Source organism: Fusarium solani (assembly GCF_023522795.1).
Source record: "Fusarium solani strain SB1 chromosome Unknown bctg00000000, whole genome shotgun sequence".
Classification (NCBI taxonomy): domain Eukaryota; kingdom Fungi; phylum Ascomycota; class Sordariomycetes; order Hypocreales; family Nectriaceae; genus Fusarium; species Fusarium solani.
In genome coordinates, this window is record NW_027072157.1 from 5,172,373 (window position 1) to 5,195,124 (window position 22,752).

Sequence of the window (22,752 nt, forward strand, 5' to 3'; positions counted from 1 at the left end):
ACTACTCTCATCAATAACACGACAACTCAACACAAAGATGTCACATATACACAGCGCCTGAACGACGCAGATCATTGCTATCAACACAATCATACATCATAACACATCACGCCGAGCAAACTCCTATGCCTATCTTGGTTCACTTTGTACGTAAATATATCGCAGAAAAACGCACCGCCCCCGCGCAGCTCCCGGTCCTACAACTTGAAGCATCGATATGGGACTTCGTGGCTCTCTGCGTACGACCTGAGCTGCCTGTTCTTCCAGCCGTAAAACACCCTCAGGCCTAGAGCCACGATGGCCACGAACATCAGCAGTGCCGCGTTGACCCAGTGACCGGTCGTAAAGCCGTCGTCGCGCTCTGATGTCTTGTAGATCCATACACCGGGGATCTGGCCGATACCACCACCTAGACTCACGTTGATGGCGATGGCGAGACCCGTCGACGCTGTTGTGAAGACGTTGGAACTGAGCCATCCCAGCATGGGTGGTATACACGAGAAAGAACCTGCCGTTGCTAAGATGAGACCACCGTACCGTGCCTTGTAGGCGTGGACGGGTAGAGCTGCTGATACGATAAAACCGATGGCGCCAACGGTCGAAGCCATGGCTGTGTGGACGCCTCGAGCGTTGAAGTGATCCGCCGACCACGCCACCAATACCTGACAGACTACACATACAATCAGCGCCATTCTCTGATCAACTACTCGAAAGACTTACCGTATGCAATGGCCCACGGAGGCACAGTCATCAGCTGGGCCTCGGGGTCAGCAAAATCCAATCCCACCGTGATGGACGGCGCAAACAAGCTCAGACTGGCAAATGCCGGACCTGAGGCAAAGTAGATGGCGTAGTGGGCGTACAGGCGCCAATCCGTCAGGGTCTCGCGAGCCTCGGCCCAGGTCATGGCGGGCTGCGACTCCTTACTACCCTCATAGTACAACCGGTGAATAGCCATGTCCTTTTCGGCCTCGGACAGCCACTTGGCGCGCTCCGGGTAGTCGGGCAGGAAGAAGAGCACCAGGAAGGCGGCCAGACAGGACGGGATGCCCTCGAGGATGAAGAGCCAGCGCCACCCCGAGAGGCCGCCTGTGCCGTTCATGTGGCCGATGCCGTAGGCGATTGCGCCGCCGAACTAGACAGTGTAAGTCGCTAGACAAGTTGTTCATTTAAGGTTAACTCACTGCGCCGGCAAGTGTCGCTGATGCCAGGATAAAGGCGACCCTGCATGCTGTAAGTATGTCGTGTCGTGTCGTGCCAAGCCGGACCAAAGGCTCATGAACCCCTCGGCCAAACTCACCTAACACTGCGCTCGTCGTGCTTGTACCAAAAGGTCAGGTAGTACACCAAGCCGGGGAACAGGCCTGCCTCGAAGGTGCCGAGCAGGAATCGCACAGCGGTGACGCTGGCAAAGTTGTTTGTCGCGGCCGTGAGGATTGTCATGGCGCCCCAGCAGAACATGAGGAAGGCGAGCCATCGACTGGGTCGCAGCTTCTTGAGGAGGATGTTGCTGGGGACCTCGAAGATGGCGTACGAGACGAGGAAGACCATGAGCGAGTTTACAAACTGCTGGTCCGTCATTTTGGTCTCGTGCTGCATGTCGTGGTTGGTGGACAGGTTGAGGACCATGGCGTTGCCGATGTTTGTTCGGTCGAGGAAGGAGAGGAAGTAGATGGCGGCCGAGAGCGGGATGATGCGCAGGTCCTGCTTCCAGAGCAGGTCGCGCTCGAGGGGGCTCATATGTACATCGTAGTGGACGGGGAGTTCCTAAGGGAACATCGTTAGAGGTGAGTCTGTGAGAGGTCGAAGTGGTTGAGGTATTACATCGTCTTTGAGAATGGTTGAATCGACGTCGTCGACGGCTGCGGGAGGAGGAAACGGGATGGGGATGGGAATCTTTTCGGGAGGAGTGGCGGCCATGGTCGACATTGCCGCGCGCCGTCAGCGGCGGCCGTTTAAAGAGGCACCGAAGATGATGTCGTCGAGTTTTGTCTTTGATGGTCGGCGATCGGCAGGGGACAGAGGCGAAAGGATGTGTGGTACGGGCGACCCCTTTCTGGTGGATGGGCGATTATTTAACGCGGCGCGACAAGCAAAAGAAGAAGCTATACTGGTTGCAAAGAGGGACAAGACCCAGAAAACAAGAAACGCCAAGGACGAAGGGGCCTATATATATCGTGATCTGGCCGGGGGTGGCGTGGTAGTAGAAGAGATGTGATTGAGATAAGAGAGCGAGAATGAAATGCTTTTTTTTTCTTGTCCGTCTTGGTTCTCCAGTTCTTTTTTTCAAACAGCACCACTTTCAGGCGCAGGCCCATGGACACCGCCGACTCAGACTCGCTCGGGATGAGAGGAAATGCGGGGAGAGAGAGTGTCGGCGGCCATGGATGAGCTCCAAGGCAAGGATCCACTGCCGATCAGATCACATCAACACTTGAGAGGTCCAATGACTCGCAGTGGCGCCATGGGTCTTTCCTTTTCGTCTCTTGTGTGTGTCTCTTTCTCTCTCTACAGAGGTTGAGACTTGAAACAAGGTTATCTGTAAGCCGAGACTGCAGAGAGCTTGTCTTTATTCCCGAACACCATCGCCGCCGGGCTGCAGAACCACGCGACTGTCTGAGTGCGGCGTGTCCTTTGCGCGGGGATGCCTGTTTTAAAATGAATAAGAGGCAAAAGAGCCCTGTCTCACAAGCGGAACCTTTATGACCCCCTCCCCTTGTCTTGTCCACTTGCTTTGATTGAGTGACGAGACGATGGACGGGGAGAGACAAGCGAACCGAGCCCGAGGCGGCTACCCCCACCCGAGATCTTCAAATCCCACCCTTCACGCGCAGCACGCGACTCGAAGAGAGTAAAAAAAGTCTTTAGAGGGCGAGCGACAGAAAAAAACTCATCACAGACAAGGCCCGCTCGGCAATCCAATTGTTAAGCCTGTTGGCGAGCGGGGGGCCTCCGAGGAAGGATGCTACAAGGGCAGGGGAAGTTATTATTCAAGGCTGCCCAATGCGTGGAAAGGCGGACGTTGCCGTCATGACCCGATGGCTGATTATTCCCGAAACGGCGTTTGAGAGAGAGAATCCCAACTGACTCACTTTCATTCTTTCTGCAGCTCGCTTTTTCCCGACCCAATTGCAGCCGCCGTGACACAAGGCTCCGCCCGTTATTTCCTAGACGGGTCGACGGCTTCGGCTCCGGGCCCGGAGTGGGGCATCCTCCGGTCCCGGAGTAAGACAAGGTCATGCGCTCTCACATTCAATTGTCCGGGGAAAATAATAAACGCGAAAAGATTAGCCATGGGGTGGGAGATTACGAATCACAAGAGTCCACTTGGCTACGAGTTACCCAGATCGAGTATCCCGAAAGATAGAGGTTGATGCATTAGAGACTATCAACGCTGTGCAACCATCCCCCTCTCGGTAGTCCTTTTCCCTCCTCTCTCTCTTTTTATTTGGAATCTTTGAAAGGGTTGCCCGACCTCGGGACGAGGTTCTGCAACCTTGGAGGTCAGTTGATCGTCAATGGTCGCGTTGCGCCGGCCGCGGGTTTAAGGATACCGAAAATGCCTGATGTCGCCATCATGCTTGTATTGTACTGTAACCGTCACATCAGTTGACTAACTGAACTGCCGTACAATGACGTCCGTCTATCTATGCGCAGAAGATCATCCACATTAATCCTCCGACGGCCAGACTAACCATGCCATGACCATGCACATCTTTAACCCAGCGCCAGCCCACAGCGCACCTGCGATCCCGACCGAGCTCTGAGCAAAGAGTCCTCCCACGACGACGCCTAGCAGCAGTAGCAGCGGCGCCAAAGCCCTCTGGTTCCTCGGCACGTTGTCAAACTTGAACAGGTTGCTGTCGGAAAACAGATCGCAATACGCGCTCGTCAGGACTACGCTGATGAGGGCGTCCCGCCGGAGCACCCGGCTCGTCACTGCTTGCCCACAGCTCTGGAACGCCATGAGCGAGATGGGCACGAGCACGTTCCACGCGAGGTCGTCGCCGCCCGGGGGATCCGCGCCGACGATGATGGCTGCCGCTGCCGTGAGGAGGGCCTGTATTGTGAAGGAGGCGGCGAGGACCCAGCGGCGTCGTGGAGAGAAGTGATGGTGGAAGCGGCCAAAGACAAAGGAGCCGAGGCAGAAGGCGGCGATGGATACGGCTGACTTGATGAGCCTTGGGCCTGGTGTTGTTGTTGCCAGACTTGCGAGGCCGAGACCGACATACACCGTGTTTCCTATCGTGGACCTGTCAGCCTTGTATGTTTCGGTGAGTTCAAGTAGGACTAACCTGTCTGCATAGACACAAACGTGCCCCAGACCTGTATCGAGGCGCTGTCGAGGAGTCCAGTCACGACATAGCAGGCGAGGAGAATTGCGTCTGTCCACGAAAAGTGAAGGTCGTCCACCAGATGACTTCTCAAGCCGGTCCTTTGCCGTTTCGAAGAAAACCCTCCCAGCAGCGGTGTCTCCTCATCCGTCCTTCCGACGCCGTTGGCCGTTGTGCGGTGCATGGCGAAAGACAAAACTGATTCCCTTCTGGTCTCGGCTCACTCAGTCGCGGAAACAAAGTAACAATATAAACTTGCTCTGCACCTCTAAACAAGCACGAGACCAGATTCCTTCAACGATTCAAAGTTGGGCAGTAAGCGAAGGACGTTTAAAAGGCCCCAAGGCAAACTTTTGTTCCGATGACGACAGTTCCTCGCCAAGCTTAGTGTATACCCACTTTCCTCGGTCAAAGGCCATGTTCCGTGGCAAAGATAGGAATGGTTACAACGGCACTAGAGCTAACCGATATGTAGCATTCCGTTCATGATAAGCTGGTCTGGGCCTTTTTTGTGAGTTGTAAGACTGCATGGGCATGACTCGAAAAATAACGACATGTGCTTTGCCTCGCTAGTTCTGTGATTGTGTATGGCCTCAAAACCAGACCCTCTGTGTATTTTCCACGTGAAGAGCAGATGGGAAATTCGTGCTAGACTGCCGGATTCACATGCTCAAGCCATGTCTCACGAACGGTACTTGGGGGAACCCTGGTGGTTCAGTCCCATAAAAACAGATGTTGGAACAAGGAGGCCGTATTACAAAATTGGACTGGAACTCTATCTCCGGTTGTGACCTTTGTGTCTGTGCCCAATGTGAATTTTTCCTGTCCCGATACCGCTAAGGAGTTGAAACTGTCACTTTCCACAGCGATAGACCACGCCCAGGTTGATACGCTGCTGTTGTCAAGATACCTTGATGTTGTTGGCCCAGCCGAGGCCAACTACACAGGACAAGATCCGACCAGGGGGAATATCTAGGACTGTAGTCGTTAACCATGACTAAGGTTAGAAGATGCATGAACCCTTTCTTGGGCTGGGTTCCTTTGAGGTTCCGATTCATCCCCGTGCTAATGACACCGCTACTCCTTTGTTTTCAACACGTCCATGTTATAGAATGGTCTAGAACAGTGAGACGATGCCCAACCAACGATACAATACCAGTCCTGTGGGGTTGTCCGTACAGAGTTGACAAGGTCTATCGGCTACGACCTCGCCTATGTCGCACCCTTGCATCTCGGTCATCTTACCGATGCCGGAACCTTCAGACCGATCGGTGTGTAAGAGAACCCCTGCTACTACATATGCCCTGCAACTCGATGGTGTCCAAGGATATCGTTACGATAGGACCTACGGGTCAGTTGTTGCACATCTCGTCTTCATGTCAACATGGTCTGTACATCGCAACTCGGCCGTGGACAACCAAAGCAAACTCACACATCACAAGCAAGCATTCGGAAACATTGGTTGAGATAACAAGAAGTCTCCGGACCCACGTAATCTCGTTCAGACATCAGACATGGAGCCGGCCAATAAATTTACTATACACAAGAAGCTATATAATCCAAGAAAGTTGAAAACCTCAAGCCTGTTCGTCTCCTTATTTTTTGCTCTCCAGCTGCCTTCTCAGCAGCTCAACTTTGTTGCTCATATTTAGAAGGAGGGAGCAGCGGTGGCAGTCACGTAGACGGTATGGGTGACAGTCTTGGTGCTGCACTGGCTGTTGACCTGGTTGCCGGATCCCCAGGGGTAGCCGGAGGGGCGGGGACGGCGGGTAGGACGGGTCTTGCGGGTGCGGGTGCCAGTGGGAACCTGGGTGGCAGAGGGAGCCTGGGCAGCCTCGGTGGTAGCTCCGACAGCCTCAGAGACGGGCTCCTCATCACAGTCCTCATCATCACCAGTCTCAGGGGCAGCAGACTCGGTAGCGACGGGGGACTCGGCGTCAGTGGCAGCAGGCTGAGAGGGCGTGATGGCCACAGAGGAGGGCTCCTCGTCGCAGTCCTCATCATCGCCAGTCTCAGGGGCAGCGGACTCAGTAGCAACGGGGGCCTCAGCGTCAGGGGCAGTGGTGGCAGCAGGCTGAGAGGGCTTGATGACCACAGAGGAGGGCTCCTCAACGGCGATATCAGAGGGCTTGATCACGACGGAAGAAGGCTCCTCGACGGCAACGGAGGTGGGCTCCTCAGCAGCGGCAGAGGAGGCAGCACCGTTGGTGGGCTCGGGCAGGACGTTGGTGACATCCTGGGAGACAGGGGCGAAAGAAGGGCGGGGAGCACCCTCGGGGACGGTGGCAGACTCCTGGGTGGACTCCTCAACGGCCTGGACAGAGGTGGGCTCTACAGCAGCAGGGGTGGACTTGACAGCGCTGGGCTTGGCAGAGCTAGCAGCGGCAGACTTGGTGGCAGCGGGCTGAGAGGCAGCAGCGCTGGAAGCAGGAGTAGAGCCAGAGCCAGAGCCAGAGCCGGCACCGTTGGACACGCAGGCGAAAGAGATCTTGGTGACGTCGGAGCCCTGGGTAGGACCATCGAGAGACCAGGCCATGTTGACGTAGGGCCAGCAGATGCGGCCGTCAGCCATGGTGACCATATCACCAGCAACGTAGGTGTCGTCAGAAGAGATGGGCTCGCCAACCTTCTTGCCCTTAGAGTCGACGAGCTGGAACTTGGTACCGGCGAACTTGCCCTTGCAGCCCATGGCCTCGAAGGGGCAGACAGGGTTGGAGATCTCCTCCCAGGTGACGAGGGCGTTGGAAGCATCGAAAGCAGCGGCGTGAGCGTTGGAGCAGTCGTTGGCACCATCAGTGACCCAGTTGACCTGGCTGTCACCGTCGGCGGCACCGACCTGAGAAGTAGCCTGCTCACCGACGAGGGTCTTCTTGTCCGAGAAGAGGGCGATGGCGACGTTGCGGTTGTTAGTACGGTTCTGGGCCTTGGTGTAGCCCTGGCCCATCCAGTCGTTGAGGGTCAGGTCAATAGCACCACGGGAAACCCAGGAGAAGATGTAAGAGTCGGAGCCAATGAAGCGAGCGAGGGAGCTGTAGGAGCCACCCATTCCACCCATGGGCTCGTTGCTGCCACCGTTGATGGTCATCTCGTTGGAGACCTTGACACCGTTGTTGCCCATGCCCTGGGTCTCAGTGTTGAGCCAGATGGCACCCTGGTCCTCAGCGCAGAGGGAGGCGAAGGGAGGAGCGTCGGCCTCCTCAAAGGCAATACCGGTGTTGTGGGAGCAGCCCCAAGAGGAGGAAGCACCAGCAATCTCCTCGATCTTACCGTCAGTGGTGATGTACCGGATGGCATCACCAAAGTGGCCCGAGGCGGAGCCAGAGTAGGAAGTGACGACGATGTAGGCGGCGTAGTAGCCGGCCTTCTCGGAGAAGACGAGGTCACCGTTGATATCGGGAGAGGCAAGAGAGTCTCCGCCAAGGCCGGAGCCACCGAGGAGGGTGCGGAAGGTCTGCTTGCCGTTGGTGTACTTGTAGAGGACGGGGAGGGGGTCCTTGGACTCTCCAGAGACAACCTCGTTGGTCAGGAGGGCAAAGCCGTCATTGTGGGCAACAAGACCGCCAGCCTCCTCACCAGCCTTGACGGTGACGGGAGTGCCAACAGCGGCAAAGGTCTTGGGGTCAACACCCTGGACGTGAACACCGGTACCGCTGGCATCGAGGTAGGCCAGGTAAGCGGTCTTGCCATCGGGAGAGACGGCGAAGGGAGTTCGGCGGTGGTGAGGGAAACCGGTCCAGTAAGCCTCCTGGACGGGGTTGAAAGAGCTACCCAGAGTCAGGGCGTCGACGTGGTTCTCGAGCGAGGTGGAGGAGAGCTGAGCAGCCGCCAGCGCCAGGCCGGCAGCGAGGGTGAGAAGACGAGACATGGTGATGAACGACTTGTATAAGTGAACGACAGGAGTGAGTTAAGACGAAAAGGGAGTGTATGTAGTCAGTTGGACTAGTAAAGATCGTCGAAAAGAAACAAAAGAAGGTAATCGGGACTAGACCCCAGGTCAATCATCCAAAGCCAGCACTGGTTGAAGCTATTCTCTTCTCTTTCATTCTCGACCCGGGCGATATCAACTCTTTTAAAGAGCTTGAAGCCAGAGCTGACATGTTGAGGCCCCGGCAGTTTCGGCCTACGCCAAGCATCTCCAGACCGGCCGGCGAGCGGTGGAAAAATTCACGGCGGCCCGTATCCGCGGAGATTTGGACCTCGAGGCCGGTCTCGAGCAGCCATTCATTTTACATCAGACAGTTAACGGGTAAGGGGTCACGATCCAGCATGGTTGTGCTGTTTCAAGCCCCGGTCATGCTTGTGTCAGCAATTCTTGGTCCTCAGCTCACCCAACCCGGCAGATACACTCGTCTTTGACTCTTGTGCATCTTGCAGGCCCTGGCCTGGCAATTCGAGGCTGGTGGGCTCACTGTGAGTGGATCGCCAGCGGTCGTCTGTCCCAACTGGGCCTAACGTGAGGCCTGAGTTTGTCTTTTGGGGATACTCAAGAGGGGCAGTTTCGAATGGCGCTCTTTCTTGGTAAACGAGATGGAAGCAGGAGCATTGGTTCACTAGATGGCCGCATTAAAGAGAGTTTTCCAGGGTGTGCTGGTCTGCTGTTGGTTGTCAGCAAGGTGTTGGTCGTGGTGTTGGTGTTGGTGGCACTAGATGTAATGGTCAGTTGAATCTCTATACACTCTGCATTGTAGCCTCTCGACTTTGCAGATCAGAACCAAACATTGATTGACAATAGCCTCGCTTCATCTGTTTCTGCTCAGCTGTTTTGCGGATAGAAACCGATACCGATGGGGCGTTTTGCCCCTTTCTCGGGTAGCCTTAAGGGGGGCCCAGCCTTGACCAGGGGTTTCAGGGCCCCTTGTTTCGAGAGGTTTCGGCTCGATCCTCTACGACATGGGAAGATTCTCGAACGGCGTTCGAGACGGGCCAATTATCAAGGTTTCCGACTCTGGAGCGAGTATTCGGGAGCGGGTATAAAGATGAAGGGTCCTTGAAAGGGAGACAAAAGTCTGGAGGGTTGCCAAGAATCTCAACTTCTGGGTGCGGACTCCGCAAACGTCCCGTCGGCTGGGCTAGCGCTTGTTCATCTGCCGAGTCGCAAACGAGAGTAGCAGATCATTTAGATGTAACCTGCCCTGTCCAGAAGTCGGATAGTCCGGGAGAAGGGGAATGATGCTGTCGTATTCAAGATGGATATGAAGAGAAATGGAATGTGATGAGGGTGAGTGATCCCGTGACAGCACCTTTTCCCATACGAGCCCGTGTCGGTACCTCTACGGCCCAGCTTGTGGGGGAAGCTACAGGCGGCCGACCGCTGAAATTGCAAGCGGCTGTGCTGCTCACGTGCTGTAAATAGTCCCCGAATAGCCCGGCGGCTGCCGCCTTCAGACAGCCAGCGAGCCCTGACTAGACCGGATTGGGTCGCCGCCTCAGTCATGGCTCAGTCATGGCACCCGCGTCCATTGTTGTCAACTCGTATCGAGTCGCCATCAGCCACAACAAAAACGCGCGCGACGTACGTCCACGGCTGAATAGGAGGCAAAGCCTGATTGTTCTTTGTCCCCTCGATTTCCATCCCTTTCATTCTCGTACATACATGCCTTGATCCTCTAAAGCATTCATCTCGGAGACAATCTCGTCTCCTTGTCCAGGATCCTTCATCTCCATCGTCGGCTTCCGTGTCAACATTCATTGGGCATCGGCTCACATCTCGCTCCCGATGAAGCTCAGCTCTCTTGCTAGGCCCACGAGGAAGGGCATCAGTGATGGCCTCCTCATTCTGGCCATGATTGGCGGTGTCATCTCTGTCATCTTGGCATTTATCGTCTTTATCGCTGGCACTACAATCATCCCTGGCAGTGGTGATAACCCCGATCATTTGTTCTGGAAGCCGTTGGCTCTGGTGACTGTGCGTGCCGTCTTTCTTTTCTGTTGGCTCACTCATTCATTCATTCTTTCATCCACCCACTCACTCACTACACCCACACACTATCATACTCACTTCCATACTCACTCTCTCATCTCCATCTCAACCTGCCGAAACTAACCACCGTCTAGTTTGATGGGCTCGTTCCAAACAATGACACATCCAAGTTCTTGGTGCAACTAAACTGGTACGCCAGCTCATTCGGCTGGGAGTATCCCAATGCCCCCAAGAACCTCCCCAAGGCGGGCATCACATCGTCAGGTCTACGATGGTCTTCCAACATCGTCAACGACCTCCACCAGATCGCCAGGGACCTCAATCTTCCACAGGACACATGGGACTGCCCCAAGTTCGGAGCATACGAGGACCCCTGCGGCAACATCTTCTTTGAGGCATGGCGCTCCTACATGGTCCACAACGGCATGCCCATCTCCAGCTGGCTCCTCTGGGTCATGGTCACGTCGGCCCTCGTCCTTGGATCTTGGACTATGGTGCAGGAGTGGATGATTCAGAAGAGGCCGCACTGGATGAGGTGCCGGTGCATCATCGGCAAGAGATGGTGCCCCTGCCCCAAGGGCACCAAGGAAGAGATTGAGAACCACGATGACTTTGTGTGGGACAAGGTGCGGTTGTCCTACTGGACTCTCTCGGCCGCCTACTTTGGCACCGCCGCGGCCCACGCCTGCGTCACGTCGGTGTTTTTTGTCAAGTTCCTAGGATACTTGGAGGAACGACTGCCCGAGGGCATCAGCATGCGTCCCAGGAGACGGATCGCCTCCGAGGTCCTGTTGTGGGTGGCTTTCGGCATAAGGTGTTTTAGTGCCCTGTGTATGGCCATCAGGTGGAAGCTCAGTCGGAGACCCAAGGGCTGGCTGGACGAGCAAAGCGTCGGTCTCGACGGTAACAGTGGAAGGTCTGGTGATGCGCGTTATACTGACTAGATCTAAAGAGCGAGGACATATACCATAATTGATAGAGCGAGCGAATCGTCAGCTGTAATTTCAAGTTATCGGGGCAGGGCATTTGGGATCACAACTTGGGTAGATATATGGCATGATGGAGATATTCAGCCTCAACTCCAAAACAAAGACTTGGCCAGAACTCTCGTGTATGTAACAACTTGATGAGGTCAACTCCAAGCCAAGTCCACCCCACGCTCCAATATGCCTATCTATCCGTTTAGTCACAACTCTTAACCTGACTCGCCAACTAACCCCCCTCGCTTGGCCAAATGGTCGCGCCCAGATTTGTCATGACTCTGCACCCCGCATTCGAACCAGATCCACCGACCTGCCGCAACGCGGTTGGAGGAGTAGTTCGCAGCTAACGGGCAACCCTAACTCTGTCTCTATCTCCAGAAGGGCGTGATCGGCTCGATATCTGACCTCCGGGCCGGCGCGGCCGGTCCGGTCATGGAGTTGATACAAAGGCTGAGCCAGGCCGCGCTCAAGGGAGATAGCTTCGTCTTTTGCTAGTGATTCAGTGACTCGACTCAGTATTGTTACTCTACACTCTAGTCCAAGGCTCAACTCGTAACCCCCAGTCGACACTCGCACATTCAAAATGCTCTCCTCGGCAACTCTCCGAACTGCGCCCTTGCGGCGGCTCATCACCAAGCATGCCACACGCTCGCTCACCACCACTCTCAAACCACGCCTCATCACCGCCCCTCAAAAGGCTCCCTCAAAGCTCACCATCCCGCGTTCAGCGTCTTTCGCCACCAGCGCCGAGGCCACGGCTCCCGCCCCCGAGGCCGAGGTGAATACGAACTTTGCCGCCGTCGCCACGGGAGGCATCCCCTACCCCGGCATCCCCAAGATCGAGGACCCGTACCAGAAGCGACAATGGCAGCTGGAGCACATGGCTGGTGCGTTCCGTGTGTTTTCTCGGATGGGCTTCACTGAGGGAGCTGCGGGACACATCAGTGTTCGCGACCCTGTTGATCCCACTACCTTCTGGATCAACCCGTAAGTTGACGAGCCATGACACATCGATTTCCCCTGAGGACTTCATGACACTAACATGAACCAGCATGGGCGTTCACTTTGGCATGCTCAAGGCCAGCGACATGGTACACATCAACGAAGACGGCCAAGTCATCGGCGGCAACCGCGTCGCTGTCAACGCCGCAGGCTTCATGATCCATTCAGCCATCCACAAGGCTCGCCCTGATGTCGACGCGGCCTGTCACGCGCACTCCAAGTTCGGCAAGGCGTGGTCGACGTTTGGTAAGCCCCTCGACATCATCAACCAGGACGCCTGCATCTTCTGGAACAACCAGAGCGTCTACTCCAACTTTGGCGGCGTCGTCTTTGAGGACCAGGAGGGTGCTCGCATCGCTGAGGCGCTAGGGCCCAAGAACCGTGCTGTCATCTTGCAGAACCATGGTCTTCTTACAGCTGGTGGCACTGTTGATGAGGCGGCATATCTCTTTTCGCTCATGGAGAGGACATGTGAGGTGCAGCTGCTCGTTGAGAGCAGTGGTCTTCCCAAGCAGATCATCGGCGACGAGGAGGCGCAGTACACATACAAGTACAACGCCGATCCAGTGAGTTTCTCTTACCATGACTCCCTACAGAATTGTGTGCTAATCTTGTTGTTTAGGAATCTCTATACACCGAGTTCCAGCCTGACTTTGAGTACGAGGTTTGGCAGTCCAAGGGAGAGCTCAAGTCGGGTTTCTAGAGGTTGACGAATGGTCTTTTAATGTCATGATGAAAACTAAAGCATGCATCTTGCTTCTAGAATAGGTTCTCTACGTAATTTTCCCTTTACTAAGGAATGGAAGCCCTTTAATTTCCATAACTCTGATTCGATGGCAATTACAGCGATCGGCCTTGTTCGTGATGACTATTCCAATGCCTTTCGGTGTCCGATGATTCCCGGCTCTAAACCAGAACTAGATATATGGTGTCGTCGACTCTCCACGTCCCCTTGATATAGGTTGGCAGTCAACCATCATCTCCTTCCTTTTGTTCCTTGACAGTTTCATCATCACCCGTGAACTCTGGTCAAAGTTGCTCCATGTCTAGCAGCGCTGATATAATGGCGACAAGCTCGTTCTACACCATTATCGCTGGAGTCGGCCCCGGCACAGGTACGAGTCCTCCAGAAAATATGTCCTCGCACTGACTTCTCAAGGTCGAGCCGCTGCTCTCCGGTTTTCGAAGACGTATCCCGTAGTCATGTTGGCTCGCCGACCAGAGAGCTATGAGGATGCCTTGCAGGACATTCAGCGGGCTGGCGGCCAGGCGATTGGCATAGTGGCCGATGTGACAGACGCTAAATCACTGAGCCGGGCCTTTGACACCGTGGGGGAAGCGCTGCCGAACTCAAAGCTCGCGGCGGCCGTCTACAACGTCAACAGCGGTTTCATGATGAAGCCTTTCCTGGAACTGCAACTAAACGAGTTCCAAAACAGCTTTGGTAAAACAGGGTAAGCAGTTCCTTTTCCTTTAGCCGGCGTAAATTGATTCTCATCTTCCAAAGGGACGCATTCTTCAACTTTGCACAAAAGACACTACCTCTGCTACGCAAAGCCGTCAAGGATTCGCCTCACCCACCAACCTTGATCACCACGGGCGCCACGGCATCCGTCAAAGCCTCGGTTGGTTTTTCCGCCTTTGCCGCTGGCTGGTTTGCCATGCGTGCGCTGAATCAGTCTCTGGCCCGCGAATTTGGTCCTCAGGGAGTTCATGTTGCACACGTCGTCGTTGACGGACTCATCGACACCCCGGCCTCCAAGGCGTGGGGCAAGACTGGTATACCGGACAGCAAGATACAACCAGATGCGGTGAGTTAACTTTCCCCTGATAATTATTTATTACGAAACTGAACCGCTAGATTGCCGAGACGTATTGGCACCTTCACACACAGCCGCGATCTGCATTCACGCAGGAGATGGATATCAGGCCATTCTCTGAGAATTTTTGAACCCAAGACTGGGGAGCCATTAACTTAGCTATATTTCTCAGAAAATTACTCCTGTATATCGAATCAAGAGGTGTCCAAGGAGCTGATATGTTGGTGTTGGCATGAATTAACCTCCATGCCCCCACGCCGATACTTAACCTATACTCATATGACACCGTCGGGAAACAATATGAAGAAACTTTTTTCAAGTTCGACGATTTTACATACGCAAGGATAGCTAGCAGCCTCGGTTAATATTTGAGTCGTATACTGTGCTGAACTTCTCTATTTAGACACTTTAGTAATCAAGTATAAGTCATGAAATTGAGGCGGATGGACTCGAAATAGCGAAACACTTGGAGAGATCTCCAAACTCAGTATATAAACTGTACAGCAACTTCTATTGAACTCACAAGACGTTATATCTAGCTAAAAATAGAGTCTCGAGGCATGGCAATGTCAAGGCCCTTAGAACTCCGCCTTATGGGCCTCAAGAAACTCCTTCCAGGTCGTGGGCTGAAGTCCAACACTGCTCAACAGGTCCAGGCTTTCCTTGAGGTCCTGGCCATTGTAGTAACCCGGCTCTTCAATAAAAAGATGGTTCTCAAGCATCTCGTCAGCCAGCGGCTCTGGGAGAAAGCTCTTGTAAGTTGCGGCATCAATGGGCACGAAGCGGGCCGGCTTCCCAACCACTTCCTCAAACTCGGAAACGATCTGAGTTGGCGTGTAGTAGCCGGCAGCAGCGAGGATATGCTTGCCAAGGACCTCGGGTTCCTTTCGGATTGCAGCAACGACGTATTTACCTAGGGAACACCCCGAGTTAGTGACATTGCTAGACCGTCGATGGCTGGGCGCTATGACTTACCGAGATCTGATGGAGTATCAATAAGCGGGAACTTGGCCTTGTCGCCAACCGGATACGCGAGAGAATAAACACCATCATCGCCCTTCTTGATCATTTGCAACGAGGTAAAGTTGCTCATGAAATAGCCCGGGAGAACGAAGGTGCTCGGGATGCCCTTGGAGCGGATGTACCGCTCCACCTCGGCCTTGTCGTCAAAGTGAACAACGTGCTTAAGGCGCCCTTCAGTGGTCTCGGTAACATGAAGAAGAGACGAGTAGATCAGGTGCTTGACACCAAGGTCAGAGGCAACGTCGGCAACGTTTTTACCATGGGGCAGCTCCTGGCTTCCACCGGCGGACATGAAGTCAGGGGTCGTAACCAGGAAAACAGTGTGTGAGCCCTTCAGGGCATCAGCAAGCGTCTCCTTGGAGCTCATGTCGGCCTGCAATGTGTGTGAGTCTCAGGATATGCCATGAGTGGAGGTTACATGGATGGGATGGGGGTAAGCTAGTGAGGGAACTTACCGCAACGACTTCGACACCCTTTTCGGCCAAGGCTTGTGCTGCAGGCTTGGAGACATCACGGGTGATACCTCGAATCTTGTACTCCTTCGAGAGGACATAGTCAGCCAGGACGGCCCGGATGACAGAGCCACCCTGAGCGCCAGTGGCACCGAAGACAGTCAAGAGCTTGGACATTGTGATGACGGGATGATTTATCCAAAATAAAAACAAAGACGGAATTTGTCGTGGGCGTGCAACGGTGTGTGGTCGGGATGATAGAAGACGGATGGATGGCCAAGACACTTGGAAATGTTCCGAGACGGATGGCTTTATACCAGCAGCGATCCATCTTGGAAACTCACTATGACACTTGCATTCGAGACCTATACGCCGCCAAGTATACGCGTAGGTCAAGATGAGTGCGAAATGATTCCGTAATCCTCACGAGTCAGACCAGCTCGGGGCATCGTGAAATACCGAGAATGTCCACCAGATAGACTTCATCTGCAAAGTTTGCCCGAAAATTTGTAAACCGTAAAGCTGGAATCACTATTCATCCTACAGGGTACTTTGTCAGTTTTATCAAAGAACTGAGGGCCAGAATGGTTTCAGTTTTCCGAAAACCCTCTGCAATTAGTGATAAAGAGGGTGATTTGTCCAAATACCAGGAGGCTTGGTTTCATGATCTTCCAGGTAACCTTTGTTTCTCACATCTTTTCACATTAATCCATGTCCCCACGTGTTGAGAGAGTCCGTAAATCAAGTTTGTCCATGTAGTATCTCTCCGTACTTGGACCGGACAGACTCTCGCACTATATCGGACACCGAAGACAAGTATCACACGGCTTATTTGTCAGCCCACCCAATCGGAACTTCAGAAGGCCGAGTTTGTCATCTGATCTGCAACACTGATTGGAATATCGTTCTCGAGTTGTAGACGCTTTAGTAAATGTTGATGAGTCTGGCGCAGTGGGACGTAGAAGGGGCACAGAGGGTCGGGGGTTGTCGATCGCATGAGGTGGCCTTGCACGTTCCTCTCAACTCTATAAAACCCCCCCAAGTACACGGTACGGTTTCCTACACAACTATATCAAACCAGAAGACCAAAAAGGACTTGGTATCTTTCATACTCCCCACAAACAACATGGCCCAAATCGCGAGAAACGTTGCTCTCCTAGGCGTATGGCACCCTCTGTTGACTATGCCCAGCATGTTCTGACCAACTTATAGGCGACAGGAACGCTGGGTTCTCACATTCTCACTGCCCTGAAAGGAGCTGGATTCTCTGTCACTGCTATCCAACGCAAGGATTCCACAAAGGCTGTCCCCCAAGGTATCAAGTCCGTCAAGGTGGACCTAGCCAACAAGGACGACCTTGTATCGGCTTTCAGGGGACAAGATGCAGTCGTAAGGTATGAAGACAGATACCCCAGCCGGTACCGAGCTGACTCCTTGTAGCGCTGTGCCGAACCCTGCTCTCTTGACAGAGAAGATCATGATCGACGCTGCCATTGAGGCCTCGGTGAAGCGCATCATCCCATCGGAGTACAGCACCAATCTCGAATCGCCCTTGTCGCGGAAGTTGCCCATTGTCACTGAAAAGGCAAAGATCCGCGAGTACTTGACCAGCGTTATTTCATCCACCGACTCACCCACGACGTGGACTTCAATCAACAATGGTCCCTTTTTCGAGATGTGCCTCAGATTTGGGGTCTTGGGCCCAAACCTTCGAGAGAAGAAGGCCACCTTTCATAACGGAGGTAACAACATGATTGGGACGTCAACTCTGCCAGATATCGCTACTGCCGTTGCCAAGGTCCTTGACTCTGCGCACTTTGCCGAAACCGCCAACCAGCCGGTGTACATTTATTCCGCTGCAGTCAGCGAACGTCTCCTTACTGAGTTGGCATCCAAGGTTACGGGCATTGACTTTGGCACTGTGGAAGATGGAAGGATCGCTGACCTCGACGTCGACGAGCTCGTCCGCGACTCTGATGAGAAGAGAAGCAAGGGAGATATGTCTGGGATGTTTAACTATTATTACCAGATGATGTATGGAAAGGGCTATGGTGGTACAGATTTCAAGGAACTATCGTGGAATGATCGGTTGGGGCTCAAGTCGATGACGGAAGAGGATATTGAGGGGGAACTCAGGACCGCTGCGGTCGAGTTTGGTCTTATTTGAGTTTGTGAATCTTTGAGTTGGAGCCGAGAACTGAGGAGGCAGTCAGAACGGTAAAACAGAGCATTGATGTTTGCAAAAAGTCAAGGCCGAGATGAGCTGCCCACACGGCATGTTGTCCACTCTTAAGTATAAAGCTCTAACCTTTGGGGCTCTATGTAGTAAGAATATTCATTCGAGAAACGCAAGGGCCTGGTTCGCGTCGGAGTTGCCTGGGGGTACTGTATCTCGGTAATCTTGGCATTGTCCGATAAAGTGGCGCCGCCAGGGAGCTTACAGTACAGCACTGTAAAATCCCCGAACGTGCTGTGCTTATGAGGATATGATGCATCATCAACCGCTCTTTATCGGACACCGAAGCATACAATGAGTGCGTCCGGCACGGCACATCCAATGACAGCATCTATTTCCAGGCTCTCATGCACGTCATGCAGACAGAAGAAACTCAAATGTGACCGCGTCCTACCTCAATGCGGCCGCTGCGCTAGGGCAGGGGAAGAAGAGTGCAGCTTTCCTACCAAAAGAAAGGTGAATAAGGGGAAACGGAAGCAAGTCCGCGATCTTGAAGAGAAGCTGGGTGAGTACAAGACCATGGTAGAAATTGGAGGCTAGAAATACTCATTCGGGTCGCATACATGTTTCAGTCCAGCTTGAAAGTCGCATACAAACTCTCAGCGCCGGGGAAGCAACACGCCCAGAGGAGCCAGACACATCTTCCAGTACCGGTGCCTTGGATGGTAGCAGTGGAGGTATCGTGGTTGCTGAGCCACAAGACGAGGGTCAGCCATCCTCCCAAGACGTGGCCGATGAGGAACACCATGATGAGCATTCTTCAACTGACGTTGCTTCAACCGAGCTACTGGAAGAGCTGTGAGCCACTTCCTCCGCATGAATGCTGCTGCTAACCCGTAGAGCAGAACGGCGCTCTACTTTGACAAGCTTCACCATGCGTCGCCAATGATACACCGCTCTCGCTACTTGTCTTCTCTACGCCTTTCTCCCAGCTCACAGCCTCCAGCATGTCTGCAGCAAATGGTAATGGCAACGGGTGCAAGTGTCATTCCGATACATGCTCCCTTGGCCAATTCTCTATACAAACGGGGGAGAGCACTCGCCGAGGAGGACGAGATGAGGGTCAGTCCATCATCATGTCCGTTACCTACCTAGCTACTAACCACCTCCCGCAGGACCAGCAAGACCATCCAGTTTGTGTCGCTCACGTTCAATGCTGGCTTCTTATTGCCAACTTTGAGGCTCGAAATGCAAACTTTTCAAGAGCCTGTGTCAGCCTGGGTCGAGCCATCCGGATGGCACAGCTGCTCAACCTGCATCAACTTGACCGGGACAGCAACAATAGCCCCCCTTCCATATTTCCTACTATAATGCAACCGCCTGAGGATTGGTGTGAGCTAGAAGAAAGGCGCCGAACGTGGTGGGTTGCTTACGTCTCGGACCGACTGCTCTTTGCAACTTCGGGTTTACCTGCACTTATCGATGACCAGGACGCAAGTTTTACCCCTGAGACACGGCTAGAAGGTGAACGATATTGACAGCTTTTTTCAAGGTCTTCACGTTACTTCCCGCGTCAGAGGAGGCCTTTCAGAATGGCTCTCCCGAGCCCACGAGCACACTGCGTGAAGCATTGCGGAAAATAGACACAACTCCTTCGACTTATGGAGCTCGAGTCATGGCGGCGTCGTTATTCTACCAAGCCTCCAAGACAGCACCCCAGCCGAACTCGGACAATCTAGACGATGGAGAGTACTGCAAGCAGCTGCAAGGCATCGACCACGGCTTATCGGCTCTGGCAGACATGCTCCCTGCCAACCTCCAGCTGCCACAGAATTCATCATGCCAGCACGCCGTCTTCGTCAACGTCCTAATCCATACCGCCACCATGTGCCTCCACAAGACAGCAGCTCAAAAGGCAAAATGCCTCCAAGGGCCTGAAGCAGAGCTCCTGACACACGAGAGCCACAACAGGATGTTTGCCGCTGCAGCCAAAGTCCTCGACGTGTTCCAGCACACGCGAGATCTCGTCATGGCGCTCCAGAACCCAATCCAAGACTACACGGCGTACATCGCTGCTCTGGTTTTCCTACAGGACTTTAGCGTGGGGAGAAGCGAGCAGAGCAAGTGTGATGCCCTGTTCTTGTTTGGCATTTTGCAGACTGCTGGCGAAATCCACGCCGTTGCCCGCATGCTGTCGGTTCAGCTGGGAGCGCAATTAGAGGATTGTGGCATTGATATACCCCAAGATGATGAAATAGATCTTGACAGTCTCGAAGCTTATAGAACAAGAAGAAATCGAGGCTAGATCGTGGAAGCCATCAAGGGGCATTTGAGATCACCAGTTTCCGGACTGTATCTAAGTTATGCTCATATGCTGAGCTGTGTGGCAGAGCACCAAATACCATTCGACACTATAACGTGTTCCGGCACTGAAACTGTTCGTGAGCGACAAGGCAAATAGATCGATCCCGATACAATCAACACTGTTTCTCTTTGTCTCTTCCTAGTTCCACGACTGATATGCTTGTCAATATAGGTACTTAGAGTAGCGTCTTTCGCCACCACTTCTCTTCTTCTTCCAACCACATCTTCACGTTCCCGGGCTGATAGAAACCATGTCCCTCATCCGGGGCAACAATCAGCTTGACATCTCCTCCTGCCTCCTTGATTGCGTCGGCCATTTGTTCTGCCTGGTCCAGAGGACAAACCATGTCCTTCTTTCCGTGCAACAGCAGGAGTGGTGCCTTGGTTTTGTGGGCGTCAAACAATGGGCTTCGCTCGCGGCAGATCCGATCCATTTCGCCCTTGTCTACTCCCGGTCCTAGAACCAGATGTTCCACGTAGTCCGACTCCAGCTTGTGGGTGGATTCGTCGAGACGTTTGACGTCGCTGATACCAGAGAGACAGACACCACCGGCGAAGGCTAAGGGGTGACGAGTCAAGGTTCGAAGGGTGTTGTATCCTCCTGCACTGACACCAGTGATGCCTGCTGCCCCAATCCTCGTCTTTCCTGTCTCGGCGAGGTAGATGGCAAACTCTGCAGCATCATCCGAGTCCACCAAGCCAAAGTTGCCAAAGAGAGCTTCTCGATACGCGCGGCCATGGGCGCTAGATCCATTATAGTTGAGGGCAAGATATGCGTAGCCCCTCGACGTAAAATACTGGATCCTGAGTTTGAGGCCCAGTCCTGTGAACGAGGTGGGACCTCCATGGCTCATCATGATGAGAGGCGGCAGATCCCCTTCTGGTGCTACGAAGTCGGGATTATGTGGCATCCAGAGGAATCCATGGATTTTTCGATGCGGCTGTCCTTTGGAGGAGATGGTGAGCGACTCCGGCTGGGAGTATATAGAATCCGGGAAAGTCTCCTCTGTCGAGTTACGCAACTTTGTAATTTGAACAGAGTCGGCAATGTTAACTCGGTAGAGCGCTTGGGCAGACGTCGTTCCAGCTCCCGTGATGATGAACGAAGTATCATCTAGACGAGCCACTGAGTCCAGAATAACTTCGGATAAGATCGATGGATCTCCAACTTCTTTCCATGAACCTGTCTCAAGATCAACAATAATCACCTTTGATACCCCAAGGGTGACGGGAGCGGTAACCAAGAAGCGGGACGATAATGGCGCGTATGTGTGACTGACAGGCTTTAGCAAGATACTACCAGTCAATGAATGTGACCCATATCTCACCTTCCTTGAAACCAACGCAGGTCTCCAAATTCCGCGTTGTCCAGGCCCTCGAGCTTGATCTCCGTTGGTACATCTGCACCAGGGGCGACTCGGAATAGCTTTCGGAATGCACCTTCTTCTTTTCCAAAGAAAAGACTACCGTCGGGACCCCATCGAGGTTCAGCAACGCCTTCACGGTTATCTCCGGCGATAATGTGAACGTCTGAAACTGAGCCGTCCGGATTCCAAGTCGCAGAGTACAGCTTCGCCGCGTCAAAAGGAAGATCTGGGTGGTTCCACTCCAGCCAGGCGGCCTTTGTCCCGTCAAAGCTGAAGGAAGGTGTGTAGTAGAAATCGGCATTGTCACGGATCCGCCTGACTTCAGCTGTTTCGGTGTTGATCGCCACAATATAGTTGCGGATTTGGTCTGGGGTGTCATGCTCGTGGTCTTCCTGGTTAGCCAGTACCCAAGGAGAAGTGGGATTGGCATCAAAATTTGAGTATCTCAAGTTGGGTGACGAGGTCAGATGAGTGACTTTCTTGGTGTCTGGGTTGAGTATATGAACCGTGTTGCCTTTGTTGGAGAATATGATGCGGTCATCAGACAGGATGGCGTAGGGTGAGCCTCCGTATTCGTAGACTGTGTTTTTGGCGCTGTACTCGGCTGGAAGGGCTTCATTCAATCCGTCCTTTGTGATCTCAACAATGGCTGTGCTTCCATCTTCTCTACTCTCGGTGTAAAAGGCCCTGCCGGACTCAGGCTATCGCCGACCCGATGTCAGCAGTCGTTCAGTTCACACAAGAGAAAACTCACACTAGCTCTGGGAGCGGAAAGGCTCCGGGTCTTTGAAGTAACAGATTCAACCGAGATGGGTGACTTCCATTCCCCGTAGGGAGCAGTGGTCTTTGACGCCATTGCAACGGATGTTGGTGAAGTCAAGTTTGGTCATCAAGTGCGGGGCGCATCTTCCTGAAGGAACACAATCAGTTAAGCTGCAGGAACTGAGCATGGTACTTTCCTTGGGCAGCATTGCAGTAAAAGCCCACTCAAGTTGCTTGAAATTTGTTACACCTACGCAATCTACTCCTCATAGGTACCTTCAGAAATACATGCAGCGAGCGTTGCTCTGTGGGGTGCATTGGTATGTCATCCCGTCAACATCATAGCATATACACTTGTGTGTGCACGCGTTTGGGTCTTCACTATTCTTGCAGACCAAGCAATTAAGGTTCCTAATAAGTACAATTCACGGTCTCAAATTTTATGCTAAGCTAGAATCCCGTGTGTGAACATGGTTGTCTTTTTCTCTTCCCTTTCCCATGAACCCCTACTTGCTTCCCTCCTCTCACTCATCAAGGTAGCCAGGGTTC

The 22,752-nt window shown here is 53.5% G+C and overlaps 10 protein-coding genes across 10 annotated transcripts; 5 read left to right on the forward strand and 5 right to left on the reverse strand.

Moving 5' to 3' along the window:
- Positions 1-197: 197 nt before the first annotated feature.
- MRS44_001638 (uncharacterized protein) lies at positions 198-1,920 on the reverse strand (the record flags this gene model as incomplete). The annotated part of the gene is made up of 5 exons (XM_046267283.2): positions 198-670; positions 721-1,135; positions 1,185-1,224; positions 1,301-1,767; positions 1,825-1,920. 5 exons carry the CDS (start codon positions 1,918-1,920, stop codon positions 198-200), a joined length of 1,491 nt encoding a protein of 496 aa, XP_046138091.2.
- A 1,750-nt stretch (positions 1,921-3,670) lies between these two features.
- On the reverse strand, positions 3,671-4,518 carry MRS44_001639 (uncharacterized protein; the record flags this gene model as incomplete). Its single annotated transcript, XM_046267282.2, has 2 exons — positions 3,671-4,242; positions 4,296-4,518. The coding sequence occupies 2 exons, from the start codon at positions 4,516-4,518 to the stop codon at positions 3,671-3,673; spliced, it is 795 nt and encodes a 264-aa protein (XP_046138090.1).
- Positions 4,519-5,982: 1,464 nt separating this feature from the next.
- MRS44_001640 (uncharacterized protein) lies at positions 5,983-8,199 on the reverse strand (the record flags this gene model as incomplete). Its single annotated transcript, XM_065623774.1, has 1 exon — positions 5,983-8,199. One exon carries the CDS (start codon positions 8,197-8,199, stop codon positions 5,983-5,985), a length of 2,217 nt encoding a protein of 738 aa, XP_065480195.1.
- Positions 8,200-10,050: 1,851 nt separating this feature from the next.
- On the forward strand, positions 10,051-11,198 carry MRS44_001641 (uncharacterized protein; the record flags this gene model as incomplete). Its single annotated transcript, XM_046283817.2, has 2 exons — positions 10,051-10,239; positions 10,389-11,198. 2 exons carry the CDS (start codon positions 10,051-10,053, stop codon positions 11,196-11,198), a joined length of 999 nt encoding a protein of 332 aa, XP_046138087.2.
- Positions 11,199-11,820: 622 nt separating this feature from the next.
- MRS44_001642 (uncharacterized protein) lies at positions 11,821-12,942 on the forward strand (the record flags this gene model as incomplete). Its single annotated transcript, XM_046274847.2, has 3 exons — positions 11,821-12,224; positions 12,289-12,805; positions 12,862-12,942. The coding sequence occupies 3 exons, from the start codon at positions 11,821-11,823 to the stop codon at positions 12,940-12,942; spliced, it is 1,002 nt and encodes a 333-aa protein (XP_046138086.2).
- A 360-nt stretch (positions 12,943-13,302) lies between these two features.
- MRS44_001643 (uncharacterized protein) lies at positions 13,303-14,190 on the forward strand (the record flags this gene model as incomplete). The annotated part of the gene is made up of 4 exons (XM_046274846.2): positions 13,303-13,354; positions 13,399-13,693; positions 13,747-14,050; positions 14,101-14,190. The coding sequence occupies 4 exons, from the start codon at positions 13,303-13,305 to the stop codon at positions 14,188-14,190; spliced, it is 741 nt and encodes a 246-aa protein (XP_046138085.2).
- Positions 14,191-14,637: 447 nt separating this feature from the next.
- On the reverse strand, positions 14,638-15,711 carry MRS44_001644 (uncharacterized protein; the record flags this gene model as incomplete). The annotated part of the gene is made up of 3 exons (XM_046280623.1): positions 14,638-14,972; positions 15,035-15,455; positions 15,538-15,711. The coding sequence occupies 3 exons, from the start codon at positions 15,709-15,711 to the stop codon at positions 14,638-14,640; spliced, it is 930 nt and encodes a 309-aa protein (XP_046138084.1).
- Positions 15,712-16,660: 949 nt separating this feature from the next.
- MRS44_001645 (uncharacterized protein) lies at positions 16,661-17,701 on the forward strand (the record flags this gene model as incomplete). Its single annotated transcript, XM_046274845.2, has 3 exons — positions 16,661-16,696; positions 16,747-16,928; positions 16,975-17,701. The coding sequence occupies 3 exons, from the start codon at positions 16,661-16,663 to the stop codon at positions 17,699-17,701; spliced, it is 945 nt and encodes a 314-aa protein (XP_046138083.2).
- A 390-nt stretch (positions 17,702-18,091) lies between these two features.
- MRS44_001646 (uncharacterized protein) lies at positions 18,092-20,015 on the forward strand (the record flags this gene model as incomplete). The annotated part of the gene is made up of 5 exons (XM_065623775.1): positions 18,092-18,275; positions 18,343-18,568; positions 18,616-18,832; positions 18,886-19,234; positions 19,288-20,015. 5 exons carry the CDS (start codon positions 18,092-18,094, stop codon positions 20,013-20,015), a joined length of 1,704 nt encoding a protein of 567 aa, XP_065480196.1.
- A 235-nt stretch (positions 20,016-20,250) lies between these two features.
- Positions 20,251-22,297, reverse strand: MRS44_001647 (uncharacterized protein; the record flags this gene model as incomplete). Its single annotated transcript, XM_046279876.2, has 3 exons — positions 20,251-21,349; positions 21,403-22,142; positions 22,196-22,297. The coding sequence occupies 3 exons, from the start codon at positions 22,295-22,297 to the stop codon at positions 20,251-20,253; spliced, it is 1,941 nt and encodes a 646-aa protein (XP_046138081.1).
- Between the last annotated feature and the right edge of the window lie 455 nt (positions 22,298-22,752).